Here is a 13,551-nt window from a genome sequence, read left to right on the forward strand (position 1 = left end):
CAACGCCTTTCTTTTCACTCACCAGAAAAAATTCCAGCAATGCTTTAGAAGAGAAAGAAAATGCTCCAACTTGCAATAAAATTATTAAATTGAGGGAGCCAGCGACAAATTTAATAAAGCCGGAATGAGCCCAGAGGAAAACGTAACAAATTTAAATCATGTCTCTTAAAATTAACCGGACAGAAAACATCGCACACTCTTCTTGCGCCTTGCGCGGAGAATACTGTGCCGCTGAACAGTCGTTCAGTGCGGGTGGTATAATTACCATGATTTTGTTTATTCTTTATCCATGATTAGATATTAAGCTCCACTCATCCTTTTTTCAATTTTTTAAGCCTTTTAGTTCTATTCCATCAGAACACATAAAAAACAGCACGTTTTTGTATTGCTTAGAGACCTAAAATCGATCAAAAAAAGTCGCGCCAAAGGCATAACAACCCCATGTTAAAATAGGAAATAGATATATATACAACAAAGTTGTATATACAACAATGTATATCCTATATATACAACAATGTTGTATACCTACAACAACGGTATATCCTATATATACAACAATGTTGTATACCTACAACAACGGTATATCCTATATATACAACAATGTTGTATACCTACAACAACGGTATATCCTATATATACAACAATGTTGTATACCTACAACAACGGTATATCCTATATATACAACAATTGTTGTATACCTACAACAACGGTATATCCTATATATACAACAATTGTTGTATACCTACAACAACGGTATGTCCTATACCTACAACAATAGCAATCTGGCAACATCGCAGAATGGGCGGCAACGACAAGCACTGAAAAGCCCGTGGACGACACCGACTGCCGGCGCCGGCTCACGGTCGTCGCCGCCATCTTGCCAAGCGGAGAGCGGAGCGCGGACCGGAGCGGAACTGTGAAAATTCCGGAAAACGAAGCCACGAGCACCAGAAAACAGGAAATGCTAGTGGTAAGCGAACAAAGAAAGCGGTCGCCAACTTTGCAAATCACACAGGAAGATTCGCCGTATTGTTCACAGGGACAAACGACCTGGGGACGACCCTGCGCGTCCAAGTCTGGACGGTGCCGATTCCCGCGTGGCATGGACACGACCCGAGGAAGGAAGGATTTGGCCTTGTTGAGGTGAGTTTTAGCAGTGAAATTAGCACTGTGGGCTAATAATAAACCTGCCTTGTCTAGGTTGAGCAGCAGGCCCAGCAAATGTCGTCCGCAGTGGCGTTCAAATGCAAAACATGACACCTGGACGGTGCAGATTTTTGTGCGGTCGAGGAAGGAAGGGTTAGGCCTTGTTGAGGTGAGTATTTTAGCAGTGAAATTAGCACTGTGGGCTAATAATAAACCTGCCTTGTCTAGGTTGAGCAGCAGGCCCAGCAAATGTCGTCCGCAGTGGCGACGAAATGCAAAACAGGACACCTGGACGGTGCCGATTTTTGTTCGGTCGAGGAAGGAAGGGTTAGGCCTTGTTGAGGTGAGTATTTTAGCAGTGAAATTAGCACTGTGGGCTAATAATAAACCTGCCTTGTCTAGGTTGAGCAGCAGGCCCAGCAAATGTCGTCCGCAGTGGCGACGAAATGCAAAACAGGACACCTGGATGGTGCCGATTTTTGTTCGGTCGAGGAAGGAAGATTTTTGTGCGGTCGAGGAAGGAAGGGTTAGGCCTTGTTGAGGTGAGTATTTTAGCAGTGAAATTAGCACTGTGGGCTAATAATAAACCTGCCTTGTCTAGGTTGAGCAGCAGGCCCAGCAAATGTCGTCCGCAGTGGCGTTCAAATGCAAAACATGACACCTGGACGGTGCAGATTTTTGTTCGGTCGAGGAAGGAAGGGTTAGGCCTTGTTGAGGTGAGTATTTTAGCAGTGAAATTAGCACTGTGGGCTAATAATAAACCTGCCTTGTCTAGGTTGAGCAGCAGGCCCAGCAAATGTCGTCCGCAGTGGCGTTCAAATGCAAAACATGACACCTGGACGGTGCAGATTTTTGTGCGGTCGAGGAAGGAAGGGTTAGGCCTTGTTGAGGTGAGTATTTTAGCAGTGAAATTAGCACTGTGGGCTAATAATAAACCTGCCTTGTCTAGGTTGAGCAGCAGGCCCAGCAAATGTCGTCCGCAGTGGCGACGAAATGCAAAACAGGACACCTGGACGGTGCCGATTTTTGTTCGGTCGAGGAAGGAAGGGTTAGGCCTTGTTGAGGTGAGTATTTTAGCAGTGAAATTAGCACTGTGGGCTAATAATAAACCTGCCTTGTCTAGGTTGAGCAGCAGGCCCAGCAAATGTCGTCCGCAGTGGCGTTCAAATGCAAAACATGACACCTGGACGGTGCAGATTTTTGTGCGGTCGAGGAAGGAAGGGTTAGGCCTTGTTGAGGTGAGTATTTTAGCAGTGAAATTAGCACTGTGGGCTAATAATAAACCTGCCTTGTCTAGGTTGAGCAGCAGGCCCAGCAAATGTCGTCCGCAGTGGCGTTCAAATGCAAAACAGGACACCTGGATGGTGCCGATTTTTGTTCAGTCGAGGAAGGAAGGGTTAGGCCTTGTTGAGGTGAGATTTAGCAGTGAAATTAGCACTGTAGGCTAATAATAAACCTGCCTTGTCTAGGTTGAGCAGCAGGCCCAGCAAATGTCGTCCGCAGTGGCGACGAAATGCAAAACAGGTCACCTGGACGGTGCCGATTTTTGTTCGGTCGAGGAAGGAAGGGTTAGGTCTTGTTGAGGTGAGTTTTAACAGTGAAATTAGCACTGGGCTGATTTGGATCTGTATTTTGGGCCATTATTTCTCGATTTTCTTTGGTGGAACTTGATTTTCTATTCATAATAATCATACATAAACAGATTGCATATAATATGTATGGCGGAGACACAATTCTGGGCCAGTCCACACTTCTGGGCCACTTCCATAAGAAAAGCATTGATTTTATGGATTTTATTGTTGTGACCCACGTGATTTTAAATTGAACCAATTGGTTCAAAGTTTTTTGGTTCAAAGGGGGACAAAAATTGAACCAAATCCTTAATGCAATGATTTCAAATAAAGAACCAATTGGTTTAATGAATAAATTTTCAAAATTTTAAATATATTTTAAATTTAGATGCAATTTGCACTTTTCGCACCTAAGGATGAATAGACTGATTAAGTCTTGTAATTTAATTGGCTGAAAACACATAACTTAATTAGTTCTTACCTGGATTCGAACCTTGTGATTTGTGAGCACATCCTCTACCCTCTGCACCACTCGCGTAACGGTATATGTTTTAAAAATTTGACGTATATATATCAAATAGGAAAAAACCGTGGAAGATGCGCCTGCTTTTAGTGACTAATCAGCCATTATGTGAGAAAACGTCCTGATTTAACTTATATTCTACTCTCATTGGGCCAGTTGCAACATTAAATATACCTACAAAAACTTATTAATAAAGATTTCCGGGGTTATGTACCAATAAAATTTTCAAATTTTTATAAAAGGTTTGTTTTTTGGCATTTGGTTATTTGCAAGAAATTAAAAAATGATTGCACACACCATTTGATGTTGGCAAATAATGAGTTAATAAACTGAAAAAAATTGAGAAATTTTTAATTTTGTGGTACTGAAACATATGAAGTTTTTGGTTCTCTGAATGAAAACAGCAATGTAGCAAAATTATACATTCCACCCCATCAATACTTAAAATGTTATTCTATATTGAAACCTAAAAAATATGAACCAAATTCCCTGTTTTCTTGTGCATAGTGATTGTTTAATTAATGAAAGGAGTTAAAATTTAATCGGATCATAACATAATTTTTAAGATGTTCATATGGAAAAAATCCAAAGTTTTTATTCGTTTTTTCCTAAATATTAACCAAAATATTTACATTATTCTGAGTCAAAAATACATACGAATGCTTGAAGTTTTGATTCTTTGTTGCAAATTATTGAACCAATAGATACTCTTAAACAAACTTTGCTTCTATTTTTTAGAAATAAAGAACCAAAACTCTGTTACAGACATGATTTGATTCTTTATTTTAAAAAATTGAACCAAAACTTCTGTATGTTGCTTCATTAAAACAAAAAATTGAACCAACTTGGTTCATTGATTTGATTTTGAACCAAAATTGGTTCTATTAATAGGATAATTGCATCAATTGGTTCAAAAAAGTGCAATCTTTGAACCAAATGACCAAAATTGAACCAATTGGTTCAATTTAAAATCACGTGGGGACCCATCAACAATGAAAACAATGCTATTTAAATGGAAGTGGCCCAGAAGTGTGGAATGGCCCAGAATTGTGTCTCCGCCATATGTAAAATATTATCAAAATGCAAACAGAGAATGTATACATGCAAATATATGTACCATAACTTTTAGCGCATTAAAACCTGCCTTGTCTAGGTTGAGCAGCAGGCCCAGCAAATGTCGTCCGCAGTGGCGTTCAAATGCAAAACAGGACACCTGGACGGTGCCGATTTTTGTGCGGTCGAGGAAGGAAGGGTTAGGCCTTGTTGAGGTGAGTTTTAGCAGTGAAATTAGCACTGTGGGCTAATAATGCTTCTTTCTACACATACCTCAAATTGACAGTCATCCTTGCAAATGTTTATTCGCCATTCATTTTAGCATGAATCTTATGATCTCCCAATCCAAAATATTGGTAAAGGGGGGGTATGTCAGTTTTTTGGAGAAAATATAATTAAATTACAGTTACCGTGAATTCAATTGTACCTAGTTTACTGTAAAAATTTTTATTATATTATGGATGATGGGTGCACTGGACGTTGGTTGAATTAGAGGTGGATTTTGGATTGGGTGATCCATTAGATTTATGCTAAAATGAGTGGTGAGTAAACATTTTTCACGGATGACTGTCAATCACTTGAACCATCAATTTGAGGAATGTGTAGAAAGAAGCAGTGAAATTGGAATTTGCAAAAATTATTCTGTTCCTGCTGTTACAGCACTTAGGACGAGCTGCGGCTGCTGTTCTGAAGAGCGAGCATTGGCCTTAAACAGAGCTACGACCGCACGAGATTTCGTCCTGTGACAAGTATTTTTAAGAGCTACGACAGCTCTTAAAAGTTTTTCAGTGTAGCATTACATATTTTGCTATACCTGGAATTTATTGTTACATAAGCAAACCTGTAATTCAATTCTCTTAAATTTAACGGTACCTACTATGATTTGCATTATTGTTACACAGGCAGTCAAATTTTATAACTTGCATTGGAACCATTATCAATAAATTTTATCTCCCGCTGATGAATTCCTGCTTTGAATTTTTCATCACACCCAAGATCTTATACACAGTTTGAACTACCCATAGTCCGAGAAATGGAATATAAATACTTATTACTCATTTTTGACCACTTCGATATCTTGACTCTCAGACGTGTTTGTAGAGTACACATAAAAGCTTATCATACAGTTACAAGTGACATCTAAAGGTTACAAACTAAGTTAACGCCAATAAGCGCGAACCGCTACAGTGCCCCCCCTTTCTGGATTTTCATTGCTGGGGGCCCTGATTGGAAGTCAAAATTTTGTACCCACTTAATTTTATTAATCCCTCGGTTCGGACCACCCCTTTGTTGGCTGGGGGTCCTGGTTTAGCCAGGAAATTCAGGAGGTAAAGCCGCCAGAGGTTGTGATTATATCCATTCCCGTATTTAAGATTTCATACGTCAAGATGTATATCGCTTGCACTGTAAATCTTAGCATCATGGAATCGACTGTACATGTAAGTAGCAGAGAACTCCAATGTTTATGAAATTCATAATAAATGTTCTGGTGTCGATGGGAAAACACAATCAGTGTTTTATTAATACAATTTTTTACAATAACTTTTTTGTGAATCTGCGGCAGCTAGATTGGCTACAAATACATAAACATCATTCTCCAAACAAAAAGAGGTGACAGCACAGTATTATTATTGCATCTTCACTTGCAATCAGGGAATGGAACTTTGAGAGTGTAAGAGGGGGAACAGCAGGCAAACAGAACATGTTTCAACACTGCTCAAATTCAATTAGATCTGCAGCTCTGGGTACTCTTTGCTTGTGCTCCTGCTCTTTAGTCTGTATGTGATCTGTGATTCAAGCGGTTTTGTAAAATGGCACAAACACTGTCAATCACAAATGGCAAGACCTTCAAAAGTTTTAGTGATCTTTCAGAGGCAATTAAGGCATTGGAACAAGAAACCTTCATTGTGTATACATGCCTAAGCAGCAACTACATAAAAATCTCTGACAAGGTGGTTGATGCAGCGGCCAGGGCCAAATTGGAGACAAAGAAGAACAAATTGGTCATTAGATCTGCCAAATATGCATGTATCCATTATGGAGATCCCGTTGATGGTCGTTCGACAGGGCAGCGCCCCAATCAGAAGTAAATATACATTACATATTTTCCAACATGTGCATTCAGTTATGAGGGATTTTGAGCAATTGGAAACATGAGAATAATTTGCACTACACTGTGCCCTTAATTTGAAAATTGTGATTATTTGTAATACATTAATACAAAAACTTCACATATCCTTAATGCTAAGCACATATTATTCTGATTTTTGTATGCAATACATATTATCCAAATTTTTTCTTTCAATATTGCATATCATTAGCTACATTGTTATAAGGAACAATAATTTTTCAGATCCTACAAACTTGGCTGTGGTGCCTATTTCAAGGTGGGCACTCGTAATGAAATGCTATACATCTACGACTGTCACGTGACCACAGACGTACATGAAAAGGTGCACAAACCATGTCCGGCTGATTTTGCACAATACCCTAAGCAGCGTAGATTGAACAACACAGAGAAGGAGCGTCTGCAGCAGCTTGACGACCTTGGAGTGAATCCAACCAAGATAAGAGAGGTTATCATGAAGGAGACGGGGAAAGCAGTCCTACCCAAGGATCTGGACAATGAGAAGTAATATATCAATATAACACATAAAAATCTGGCTACAAAATTTTCTATTGATTATAAAATGGTATACTTTCACATGTAAATATTCTAAAGATGGTTATATGATTAAAATCGAGTCTCTCAAGTAGTGAACTCTCGATGACAGCACATTTTGATTTCATTAGGTATTATCTTGTCTCCATGCACCTTTAGTTCTCGTTTCAGAGGGTTTGAATATTATTTATGACATTCGCATACCAGCATATTTTTTTGCCAATGGAGATCCACCATCCGGAATCTGAAAAAATAGGAGCTCACAAAGTACACATTTATCAACTTGTTATGTTTCACTTATCTGACACCAGGCTTTCTCAATCCTTTAGACCCCAAGTCCTGAACCATATCATGCCAATAGATTGCCTGAAAAAAAATAAACAAATTTAGAATTTACTTGAAACAGGTTTATATTCATCTTTTTATCACAGACAAAGGAAGAAGAGGGAAGAAACCGAAAAATATGCAAATTTTGAGCCACATGAGAGGGAATTGATGCTTGCAGCAGAAACTATGAGGGATTTGTTTGAAAAGGACTCTGAAGGTATCCAGTGTTTATGAAAATGTCAGCTAAATTGAGCTTACCATTGCATATTATGTTTGTAATTAGGATCATACACAATCATCACTGGTCCGGAGGGCAACTTCTCATGTCTTTTCATCGCAACCTCAGAGATGAAGAAGAATTACGCAAAATTTCCAGAGCTGCTCCTGTTTGATTCAACCTACAACAAAAATGCATATCGGTTACCAATCACATGCTTCATGGTGGTCGATGGAAATAGAGCAGGGAGAGTGGTTGGTTATAGTGTTTTGGCTGACGAGAGGGCTTCAACAGTGACATCTGCCCTGCAAGCACTGCAAGAAGCACACAAGAATTACACTGGGGAGCTTAAGACTGTCTTTATCGATAAGGACATGTCAGAATTCGCAGCCATTCAAGCTGTTTTCCCACATGCTCAAGTTGACTACTGTCTGTTCCATAGCAGCAAGCACTTGCGAAATGAAGCTAGAACAGCAGCACCACCAGAAGTCAAAGAAGAAATTCAGGCCATTGTCGAGAAACTAATGTTCGAAGCACGAACAGAAGCTGTATACATGGAACTCTACAACAAACTGTGCCAACTGATTCCGGATAGCAAGCAGAAGTTCAGGGCCTACTATGACAAGAATTGGCACAGTTGCAAAGAAATGTGGACTGCTTTTGGCAGGTCCATGTCAGAGAACTTCGGAATCCGGACGACAAATCATTGTGAATCGCACAATAAAGCCTTATCCATGGTTCTTAAACGGAATGGATCCCTAGTGTTTACTATCAAAAAGCTCATCATGCTCCAATATGACAAAACCGTAAGCCTTGAATACAAGAAGCACTGCTACACAACAAAGGTTAGCACATACAGGCCACAACAGGGAGCAGAGGTCTCGGAGGCACGAAAAGCTCTCAAAGATTATACCGAGTACTGCATCACTCTGCTCGAAAAGCAAGAAAAATATGTGCCTTTGTGCAAGAGGGAATACTTCACTACTTACAAAACTACAGAGCTAAACTGTCAATGCCCTTTCTATAAGGGCATTAAATTACCTTGCTACCACATCATGGCTCTGAGGAAGGAAATTGGGCTTCCCATGATCGATGCTGTGGAAATCCCAATGCGCTGGACCATTCAATACCAAACTTGTGAGCAGCAGCTGCCTCCTTCTGAAACAAATGATGAGGTATGTGGTACAATATTGAACTTTGGTTTAGTATTTTTAATTAAAATGTATTTCAGAGTCAGCTAGTGCAAATTCCGAGAAGGGCTACCAAAGCACAGAGCCGAGAACAAAAATACAACAGAGCTCTGGCCATCTGCAAGCAAATTGCTGATTCTGCATCACACCTTGGCACAAAGCAATTTGACGATAGTCTATTGAACCTGCAGCAGATTAAGCAATTAATTGACACTGAAGGAGCTTTCTTTGTAGCTGGAAAAAATTGTAATTTTACATAATAATATGATTTGTACTAGAAATTTACATTAATTCACATTTATAGCTGGCAGAAATGCGAATGTGTTGCGTCCAGTGGAAGACGTAGGAGTTTTTGACGTTGAAGAAGTCTGCTCTGTCTCTTGCGAAGATGATGGAAATAATGTTGAGGCACAGGCAAACTATTCTGTGCAAGCTGAGGAGTCACAGGGTCGGGAAATTGGCTCTGCGGAAGACGGATTGGCGCTGGTTGAAGTGTCAGAAGTTGAATCTGCTGGGCAAGAGGCAGGCAAGGATTTCGAGGAGGATAAAGATGGCTCGGTGGAAATTGCAGTGGCTCATGAAGAAGAATCTGCAATTGAGGAATTTGGCTCTAGGGGTCAAGACGCTGGCAAGGATTTAGAGAATGAGAAAGATAGCTCTGGGGAAGTCGAGGTTTATGAGAAGAGCGATGATGTGAAAGAGGCCAAAGCTGGACCACCACTAATTAGCAGCACGCCTAAAAAAGTGATAGAAATTGATCTTACAATAGGTAAAAACTCCGTTCCCTAAGAGTATTTTATCCACTAACAATCAATGTTACAAGATGAATCTGATGAAATGATAAATGCAACAACAAGCGTTACCAAAAGTGAGAAAGCAGAGGTTGATGCTGTTGAACAGGATGATGGTATTTTTAGTTTACAGCAACAATATCTTGTATAATGTTGATAAAAACTATCTCCCGTAGCTCTCGATGACGAGGCGCTGAGACAAATTTCACAAATAGAAGACATTGCTCTTTCTCAGAGAGAGAGGCAGGAGCAGAGCAAACTGAGTGGTACTGAGATGATTGTAAAGTATGAAATTATTAATTTTTCTTTTTTCTGCGTTCAGATGAAATCAGCGAGTATGGTTTACAACAGATAAGCCAGGCTGAGATTTCAGCTCTCAGCACTGGAATCAATTCTGGCTTGGACAGCAAGCAATCAGAAGGTGGTATGTGTGTAAGACAAATGTAAATTTTTCACCAAAACAATGTATTCGATTTCAGAGAACAATGCAGGCAGAAATGAGGCAAGTAAGAGCAGAGATATTGCAACTGAGCCTGGATTTGATACAATCAGAATTACTTCAGGTACAAAAATCATGATTAATAAATTATGAGCATACTAATTATAACTCACTTCTTCCAGCATCAGAGTTTTTGAGAAACATCACTTCTCAGCAGAAGATTGGTTTTCCACTAAAACCAAAGGTCCGTGGTCGACCAAAAGGGACAAGTAACGAGCACCGGGACAAGCTGAAGAAGCACGCGCAGAGCAAGAATCCAGCTGGAAATGATGATGGTATATTGTAAAAAAATTACAATTTGCAATTATATTATGAAGCATATATAATGATCAAATGAGTTACGTTAATGAAATTTGCAAAATTTCTTAATATTATAGAAAAACTGAAGGAGCTACTCATGGAAAAAACATCTTTTAGTGTGAAACTGATTGAAGAATTTTTCGACAACAACATTGAGGTGCCTGATGACTTTGTGGCCATGTTTATTGAGAAGCTGGACAAAGAAGAAAAATATCAAGGACTTCAGTCACCTGCACTGGTGCAATTGCAAGTAGACTGTTACCAAGCTTGTCTTAAAAAAGAATACGTGCAGATTTTGCACACCCTTGCGCATTGGATTACCGTTAGGTTTGATGGAAAGGAATTTTTCTACTACGATTCAAAGCGAAATAGGCCAATTGCAGATTCTACAGAAATTCAGTTTGCTCATATCGCCAAAGATTGTGACTTAAATGAGTTGAAAATTAACAAGATGGTCTGTCAATATCAAAAGAAGGATGCTAACAATTGTGGACTGTTTGCTATTGCAAATGCAACAGAGATTGCTATGTATGGCCATGTTGATCCCAACAAGCATTTTGTAACAAATTTGATGAAGCGCCATTTGGCCTATTTACTTGTGACTGACAAACTGATTGCTTTCCCTTCGAAGGCAAAGCCTGGTCCCAAGAACACAACTTCTGTCCGAGAAGTCATTACTGTCCCCCTCTACTGCATTTGCAAAATGCCCCAATCGTTTGACAAACGCACAATGCAGTGTCCTGTTTGTGAAAATTGGCTACATCCAAGGTGTATTGGACACCCTAGAGCAGAAATTGAGGGTGACCTGAATTTATCATTCAAGGAAATTGCCAACTGGAAATGTGGTCTATGTGGTGACAAAAATTTGAGTGCAACAGTCACTATCAGGCAGACGCCAATCAAAGAGTTTGGCCTAAATGACTCAGACAGTGCTAGTTCAACTTGTGAAGATTCGCAAGTAAATGATTGACATTAGAGAGCAAGTTGTGAACATGTAAAACAATATGAATTTCTGTTCATGTGTGTCAGTTCAATAGGTTCACATTTGATTGTAAACAATTATTTATTACAAATACTTGTCAATAAAAGCAAAATTTAATAAAATTTCCATTCATTAACACTCAGCGTTTAATTCTTAAAAATTTAAAAATACTGGTAGATACTCGCCGCGAACATTAGTTTTCATTCATAAAACAAGCAGATCTACAATTTATTTTAAACAAAATCCTTTTCCAAATAAAATGTGAATTAATTTTTGACTATGATGATTAAATGCAAATTCTTAACATCGCAGTTCTACCAGTTACTCTTGTGTCTTTGAAGGTCACACTCTCATTGCCATTCAGTCGCATATTATTGATAGAAATTATATTCACTTCCATTAATATCGCATATTACGGAAATGTTTTAAAAAATCCTCAATATTTATTAATGGAAACAATGTTAATTAAATTGCATTATAAATGCTTCCATATACCAATACTTTTAATTGCTGCTGTCAATGCAACTCTGAAATTTTAATTACCATGGATATCCAATCAAGTCCAAGGAGATTATGACAGCTCCCTCCATATCCATGGTTACTTGCACTGAATCTTAATCGCCACTGCGGACGGCATTCACCTGGCCTGCTGCTCAACCTAGACAAGGCAGGTTTATTATTAGCCCACAGTGCTAATTTCACTGCTAAAATACTCACCTCAACAAGGCCTAACCCTTCCTTCCTCGACCGCACAAAAATCTGCACCGTCCAGGTGTCATGTTTTGCATTTGAACGCCACTGCGGACGACATTTGCTGGGCCTGCTGCTCAACCTAGACAAGGCAGGTTTATTATTAGCCCACAGTGCTAATTTCACTGCTAAAATACTCACCTCAACAAGGCCTAACCCTTCCTTCCTCGACCGCACAAAAATCTGCACCGTCCAGGTGTCATGTTTTGCATTTGAACGCCACTGCGGACGACATTTGCTGGGCCTGCTGCTCAACCTAGACAAGGCAGGTTTATTATTAGCCCACAGTGCTAATTTCACTGCTAAAATACTCACCTCAACAAGGCCTAACCCTTCCTTCCTCGACCGCACAAAAATCTTCCTTCCTCGACCGAACAAAAATCGGCACCATCCAGGTGTCCTGTTTTGCATTTCGTCGCCACTGCGGACGACATTTGCTGGGCCTGCTGCTCAACCTAGACAAGGCAGGTTTATTATTAGCCCACAGTGCTAATTTCACTGCTAAAATACTCACCTCAACAAGGCCTAACCCTTCCTTCCTCGACCGCACAAAAATCTGCACCGTCCAGGTGTCCTGTTTTGCATTTGAACGCCACTGCGGACGACATTTGCTGGGCCTGCTGCTCAACCTAGACAAGGCAGGTTTATTATTAGCCCACAGTGCTAATTTCACTGCTAAATCTCACCTCAACAAGGCCTAACCCTTCCTTCCTCGACCGAACAAAAATCGGCACCGTCCAGGTGTCCTGTTTTGCATTTCGTCGCCACTGCGGACGACATTTGCTGGGCCTGCTGCTCAACCTAGACAAGGCAGGTTTATTATTAGCCCACAGTGCTAATTTCACTGCTAAAACTCACCTCAACAAGGCCAAATCCTTCCTTCCTCGGGTCGTGTCCATGCCACGCGGGAATCGGCACCGTCCAGACTTGGACGCGCAGGGTCGTCCCCAGGTCGTTTGTCCCTGTGAACAATACGGCGAATCTTCCTGTGTGATTTGCAAAGTTGGCGACCGCTTTCTTTGTTCGCTTACCACTAGCATTTCCTGTTTTCTGGTGCTCGTGGCTTCGTTTTCCGGAATTTTCACAGTTCCGCTCCGGTCCGCGCTCCGCTCTCCGCTTGGCAAGATGGCGGCGACGACCGTGAGCCGGCGCCGGCAGTCGGTGTCGTCCACGGGCTTTTCAGTGCTTGTCGTTGCCGCCCATTCTGCGATGTTGCCAGATTGCTATTGTTGTAGGTATAGGACATACCGTTGTTGTAGGTATACAACAATTGTTGTATATATAGGATATATACCGTTGTTGTAGGTATACAACAATTGTTGTATATATAGGATATACCGTTGTTGTAGGTATACAACATTGTTGTATATATAGGATATACCGTTGTTGTAGGTATACAACATTGTTGTATATATAGGTTATTCATTGTTGTATATACAACTTTGTTGTATATATATCTATACCCGTTAAAATACCTTCGGTAAATCACTTACCATTCTGCTTCTGGTGAGCGGAAAACCGATTTTTTGGTGTCAACTTG

The 13,551-nt window shown here is 40.2% G+C and overlaps 1 protein-coding gene and 1 long non-coding RNA gene across 11 annotated transcripts; one reads left to right on the forward strand and one right to left on the reverse strand.

Moving 5' to 3' along the window:
- The first annotated feature begins 450 nt into the window (after positions 1–450).
- LOC135940649 (uncharacterized) lies at positions 451–5,258 on the forward strand. The gene is made up of 6 exons (XR_010574909.1): positions 451–970; positions 1,040–1,143; positions 1,375–1,688; positions 2,096–2,730; positions 4,394–4,508; positions 4,954–5,258. It is a non-coding gene; the product is annotated as an uncharacterized LOC135940649 (long non-coding RNA).
- Positions 5,259–5,785: 527 nt separating this feature from the next.
- LOC135941472 (uncharacterized) lies at positions 5,786–13,291 on the reverse strand. Of its 10 annotated transcripts, none has more exons than XM_065487033.1 (11): positions 13,043–13,291; positions 12,870–12,997; positions 12,526–12,640; positions 12,327–12,466; positions 11,979–12,267; positions 11,805–11,919; positions 10,093–10,239; positions 8,541–8,657; positions 7,541–7,680; positions 6,993–7,321; positions 5,786–6,911 (listed from the first exon to the last, which is right to left on the reverse strand). In XM_065487033.1, the coding sequence occupies exons 1-4, from the start codon at positions 13,049–13,051 to the stop codon at positions 12,338–12,340; spliced, it is 381 nt and encodes a 126-aa protein (XP_065343105.1). In that variant the 5' UTR covers positions 13,052–13,291; the 3' UTR covers positions 5,786–6,911; positions 6,993–7,321; positions 7,541–7,680; positions 8,541–8,657; positions 10,093–10,239; positions 11,805–11,919; positions 11,979–12,267; positions 12,327–12,337. The 10 variants fall into 10 exon arrangements, with proteins under 10 accessions (XP_065343105.1, XP_065343106.1, XP_065343109.1 ...); XM_065487034.1 differs by adding an exon at positions 8,976–9,278 and having other exon boundaries at positions 5,786–7,321; XM_065487037.1 differs by having other exon boundaries at positions 5,786–7,321; positions 12,870–12,973.
- Positions 13,292–13,551: the final 260 nt, after the last annotated feature.

The sequence above is a fragment of the Cloeon dipterum genome, chromosome 3, assembly GCF_949628265.1.
Source record: "Cloeon dipterum chromosome 3, ieCloDipt1.1, whole genome shotgun sequence".
NCBI lineage: Eukaryota > Metazoa > Arthropoda > Insecta > Ephemeroptera > Baetidae > Cloeon > Cloeon dipterum.